At 46.7% G+C, this 6,000-nt stretch overlaps 1 protein-coding gene across 1 annotated transcript; it reads right to left on the bottom strand.

Annotated features, from left to right (window-relative positions):
• Positions 1–2,393: 2,393 nt before the first annotated feature.
• Positions 2,394–5,033, bottom strand: PtA15_8A752 (uncharacterized protein; the record flags this gene model as incomplete). The annotated part of the gene is made up of 10 exons (XM_053172214.1): positions 2,394–2,813; positions 2,883–3,112; positions 3,192–3,225; positions 3,296–3,524; positions 3,589–3,672; positions 3,741–3,752; positions 3,918–3,951; positions 4,039–4,540; positions 4,644–4,802; positions 4,878–5,033. The coding sequence occupies 10 exons, from the start codon at positions 5,031–5,033 to the stop codon at positions 2,394–2,396; spliced, it is 1,860 nt and encodes a 619-aa protein (XP_053023400.1).
• Positions 5,034–6,000: the final 967 nt, after the last annotated feature.

Here is a 6,000-nt window from a genome sequence, read left to right as displayed (position 1 = left end):
AGCTGCAGGGAACACCCATGGCGGCCTGGTGCATGTGGCTCTGGATGTCTTGAGCTGCCCAGGTGAGTTAACCATCTACCTGATCATAATTTTGACACAATCTGAATAACTTCTACTTGATTTTTTAGCAGCATCGGTTGACTTCGAGAGAGCATTTAGCTTCGGACGCGATTATGTCTCATCAAAGAGGCACAGACTCGCGCACCATTCCTTAACTCATGGCATGACCGTTGCCTTTTACTCGAAGAATAATCTGATCAAGGAAGGTATCTTGCAAGAGTGGAAACAAGAAATCAAAGAGAAAAACCAGACAAAGCAGAAGGGCAAAAGAAAAATCATAGTTGTTGACGATGAAGACTAGTCAAAACCAGCTGCTGAATAGGTCATGTGACATGTACATGCTCAATATTAATACATTTCTTTTTTTTTAAAGTATCTATGAAGTCCCTTAGGACTAAGTGAGAGGTTTTCCAAAAAAAAAGAACGGCAGGTACCGCAGGTACCCCCCAAAAAGACCGCTGGTACCCGTCCGGCGGTGCCGGATGCGGTGCCAGGTGCCTGATTTTGGGAAAAAACGCACAGGTACCGGCGGTGCAACCGGTACCCGGGTCCGTTTTGACATTCTCTACCAGCTGATGCTCAGCTTTGACCCAGTCCTGGGCCATCTGGCCAGCTCATGTTCAGCTTGCTGAGTATCAGCTGAGCCAGGCCAGGGAAAAAGATGGGAATCAGCTTGGACAGGACCAGAGCTGAAAATCAGCTAGGCTAGGGCCAAAGCTGAGTATCAGCTGAGCATCAGCTGTGCCAGGGCCCAAGATGATCATCAGGTGGCCGGTGCCAAAGCTGAGCATCAGGTGGCCGGTGCCAAAGCTGAGCATCAGCTGGGCCAGGTAAAAAACTGAGAATCAGCTGAGCCAGGGTAAAAGCTGAGCATCAGCTGGGCCAGGGCCAAATCTGAGCATCATCTGGTTTTGTCACATTAAGTTCTTTGATCCTGACACCTGTCATGTGAGACCTAGATTTGCTGGTGGAGAGGAGCAGCATTGGAGCAGTGTTGGAGCAGAAAAAAAAGCTGCATCATGTCACTTGCCATCAGGTGACTACTTTTTTTTCCTGGTGGGTAATCCCATAACCCCTTGTGTGAAGACCCATTGTCAGAGGGGGATTCACAAAGCAGCTCAATGCCATCCAATTGAGGCAAGGATTCCTTGGTGAGGCTTGGAGAATGATCCTATCCCGGAAACGGCCTCAGTGTACCTTTCAAAAAGATCTTATCCCGGCAATACCCTTAATTTACCAGTTTTGAAAGGTGACCTCAGTTTCCACACAAAAATAAAGAAGAAAGAAAACTATACAGCCTGGAAATGGCCTCACCCACACTGGCAATGGCGGCCCAACAGTGGGTAGTTATGTTACCGATAACGGTAACGTAACGGTAATGTAACGGTTTTTAAGCCGTTATTGTTACAATTGCTCGTAACGGTGGTGCGCTACGTTATCGCACCACTGCTTGGATCATTTTTTTCTGCTCGTTACGTTATCGGGCCCCGCAGCGCGCCACATGCCAAGCCAATTTCAGCGCCAAAACGGCCTTTGAGGGCTTGTTATCGCGTTATCCAAGCAATAATGTAGCGTAACAGCGCCAGAAAAAGACCCGTTACGCTAACCCTTTGCCACTTAAACGGCCCGTTACTTGTAAGGTAACATGACGCGGTGGATAACGCAGGTAGTTACGTTACGCAAAAAGCGCGGATAACGCAACGTAACGTAACTACCCACCGTCGGGGCCACAGCCTGCCAACAACGCCCAAGAACACAAGCCAACCAAGGGAAAGAGGATGTGGAAGCGCGGGGAAAGGATGGCAAGACTTGGAGAAGTCTGATACAACATGGGCAAGAGCGCTGCTTGAGTAATAAGGTCTACATGTAGGCAGCCAAGAGCGGCTGCTGAGTAGAGAAGCTTGTGTTGGGATAAGACAGATATGGGAGATACAAGAAGAGTAATAGGCAAGAGCAGCTAGGAATAAGATGAGAGCCCAAGAGCGGGCAGAAGAGAGGTCATTAGATGGCCTAAAATAAGGTACCAGAAAAGGGAAGACTGGCAAGTCTTCCCAATGGATTGAGGTGTGGGGCAAAAGTAGAAAAGCACACGGCCTGTACATGGTTGCAGGTCATGCTCTTGCTCAGTGCCAATTGCTTGAAGAGCCAAGTGATCCAGGACAATTTGTACCTGTAGTTCGTTGGAAAGTCGGAGGGAGAGGAATGCTGCCAAAAAAAATTGGTCTGCGTGTGTTGGTCCACTTAATGTTAAACCGCTAATCGACGAGTATTTGTGAGTTATTAAGAGCACATCTATTTACTTCAAGCTTGAGCACAATCGTACCAAAAAAAAATTACAACTTCGATTGATTTTTATTAGTGGCAAGCATCATTGCCAGATCTCGCAGGGCTCTGGCCAGTATCTTGTGCGTCGAGCCTTTGGGAAGTTCATCCAAGAATTCAACTCGAACAACCCACTTATGAATGGAAAGCTGTTCTCGGGTGATGTTTTTGATACTCTCCGCTAATCTTCCTTTATCCTGTCGGCTCAGAGAGTTGACTTTGAGCGCCACGAAAGCCCATGCCTCCTCTCCGATAACTTGCGAATCACCTTGAGCAGGTACACCAATCACTGAGAGCTCGGCAATCAGATCCGAGTGATGCTTGTAGATCAAAGAAGAAATTTCTGAGGGTGATACTTGCTTGCCACGGTTTTTGAATGTGTCTTTGAGACGATCGAAGTAAATTAGTTGCCCCTCGGTGTCAATCCTCATCTACATTCATACGAAATCTGTTAGAGGACGGCGTTCTGGTGAGAAAAGAGAGATAATAAAGAAACTTGCTTTATCGCCAGTTCTCAACCACCCATCCGATGTGAAGGTGGCGCGAGAAGCCTCCGGATCGGCAAGATAGCCTTTCATGATTGTAGGGCCACGCAAACACAACTCCCCAGCCATGTGCTTGGGCATATCTTCGCCCATAGGATTGTTGGAGGATTCTGAAATGATACGCGCTTGGGAGCCAGGCATCAAAAAACCGACGGTTCCCAGACGTGCACGGGTGGCAGGAGTGCCTGTGGGTAAATGCCAAAAGATAGCATCGTGCGCGTTAAGTTCACTAAAAGTATAAGATGTTGTGCGAAGCTGACAAACCGTCCTTTGACCAAGTGGTGATACCCGAGGTAGTCTACCGAATCACAAAAGCGAGTGAGCTCCCGACATTATATTAGTTGTAAAAGGAAATAGATATTGAATACCTCACTCATTCCATATCCATCGATTATAGAAGAGCCGTCGTGTTCAGCAGCCAATGCACCTCGCGACTTGAGCAAGTCAAAAAGTCTTTGTTTTTGACTGGGATTTATGGCAGAGCTGCCCACAAAGACTGAAGTCAGTGAAGATAAGTCAACATTTTCAAGGCGATCGGCCGCCGAGATGATTTGCAGAGCCATTGTAGGTACAAGCCCCATGGTGGTAATGTTATATCTGGTCGTAGTGGAAGGCATGAGTTCAGACCAAGTCATTTCCTCACCTTCTTCGGTCAACTTACTTTGCGATAGCACGAAAAACAGTTTGGACGTTCCAGCTTCTCAAAGTGCATTGTGTGACACCGTCCAAAAGGGGGATGATGACGCTAAGCAAAAACCTATAATGCGAAACATTAGATATTGGTATTAAGCAATTAAGGGTGAGGCTACTCACCCATAAATATGGCTTCGAAGTTGTAGGTTAAAAAATCAGTTCCGTCCAAGCAGATACGGATATTATTCGAAAGGAATCAACTTCACGCACTACACTACGATCAGTTGAGAAATCAGGTTAAAATTAGTTCGAACAAGGCTAGTGTCTTTGAGCGATTCACCACTGCGACATGCTTACTGGGGAGGACTGATAGGAGGACGGTTTTCTTTTTCTGAGAGGATTTAATCAAGGGTTAGGTACCGCGGGAGAAGCGGTAAATTGTCCTAAAAATGTTCTAGCCAAACGATCATCCACTCACTACACCAGGATTTGGACCAGAAGTGAGCGCCCGAGATATAAGCAGTGCACATATGTTTTGATGTGTTATCATTACAGCTATGATAGATTAAGGAGAAGCATGTGTTATTCGATATTCTAGGCTGACCAGTAAGGAATGAAGTAAGGGAAAGTTCAATACCTTTAGGATTTCCGGACGAGCCGCTGGAGAAAACTACTAAGGCAACCTCATGCTTTGGCATGGGATGTTTGCGATCAGTAGCAAACGCAGGAAGTTTCTCTGCAATCACCATGAGATCCGGCAAGGTTTGTCCGTCCCATCCTTCGACGGAATCTGTTAAAATGATGCGTTCCGGAGGATAACCACTTTTTTTGATGATACTTAATTGAGATGGATGCACGAATACGATCTCGCACTGAGCAAGACGGACAAGATAGGCAATTTCTGAGGATGAGGATCCAACGGGTAAAGGTGCCACGGGCAATCCAGCTGCCATGCAGCTGTAAGATACTATAGGAAATGCCTATTCACATTTGAAGACAATTTGTCAAATACCGAAATAAACTATAGGATTCAGCCTCCATTTTGATCAAAAAAAATCAGTTAGCCTGGGCCATATCACATACCGGTATGTTTGGAGCAAGTACACCGATGGTAATAACATCATAGTCAACATTAGCACCTTCCGTATTCCAAGTAGAGCGACGACCGCCGAAAGAATCCACTAAATATTTTGCCAGCGTCTCCGCGTGATTGAGAATTTGTGACAAAGTCCACGCTTCACCCTGTGCGGGCAAAGCAAAATATTAGTCTTCCGAAACGTCAAAATGATCAATGACCTTCAAGTGCTCGATGCTCACACTTTCAACTTCAATGCAGCGGGATTCATGACTTTTTAAAGCTTCCTCCGAAATTGTTGACCTGATGAAATCCCAAATGTTGAGCGGTTTGGCCGGCTGTGGGAGTATAGATCCCCATGGTGACTGGTATATAATTTGGTTGCCCGTGGCTTCCATCGAAAAATGAGACCTTCTGCCCGGCACACTAACGCTAGTTGGGTAAATGAGTTGATCGTAGGATGGGTTCCGGATGGATGATGGTTAATTGCTGATGCTCCAACAGCTAAACGAACGCCTGGTTCAAGAGAATATCGGCACACTTGAGGAAAGTTCAAGCTGGCGATGGATGAGCCTGTGTACCGCTAGTATGTATTTGTACATATCGGATCTGTAGCTTTTCTCCGCGGCTCCAAAACTACAAATATGTATTTACATACACAAGGAAACAGAGGAAACAGTCCTAAACAGTCGCGCACAATTGCTCTTATCCGACGCATGTTGTATTTACTCTAAAAACGGTATGTACGCAGTATACATTTAAATAATTAATACACTAGGGGCTTCGCCGCCGCACCCCCAGGGTGTGGCTTGATCGCGGGGACAGGTGCCTCAACCGGAGAATCCTGCCTGTGTCTGGGGGATTCGGGGGGATGTGGCAACCAAGTGTGAAGTCTCGCAGGTTTCTGAAAAGCGGGAAGTGCGAGAGAACTAAGTTGGGGAATATATTGCACGGCTCGGAGCCTCCTTTTATAGGCGAGGGGTTGGTAGCGAGGCATAGCAAAGAGTAGGGAGGACTCGAGAGGAAAGGGATATGTCCCATGGGATGGGATGATACAAGATACTGGGTAAAGGACGGATAAAGGTAAAGGGGGTGGCCGGACTTGGAGAAGTCCGGTCGCGACTTAGGTCACTAATATACATGCTTCGGAGAAATAAGCTATAACAAGGCGAGAGCGCCGTTTATAGAGATACATATAAGATGTATAGGAATATAGAGCCGAGGACGGCTGAAGATACAGTATGAGTCAGAGAATCCGGTCTTGGATAAGACCGATAAGAAGACCTAGTAAGAGAGCAGCCGAGAGCGGCTGAGAACAAGAGGAGAGCCCGAGAGCGGGCAGAAGAGATGCCTATAATAGGCATA

Source organism: Puccinia triticina, chromosome 8A (assembly GCF_026914185.1).
Source record: "Puccinia triticina chromosome 8A, complete sequence".
In the NCBI taxonomy this organism is placed as follows: Eukaryota; Fungi; Basidiomycota; class Pucciniomycetes; order Pucciniales; family Pucciniaceae; genus Puccinia; species Puccinia triticina.
This window is presented reverse-complemented; position numbering and strand designations above follow the sequence as displayed.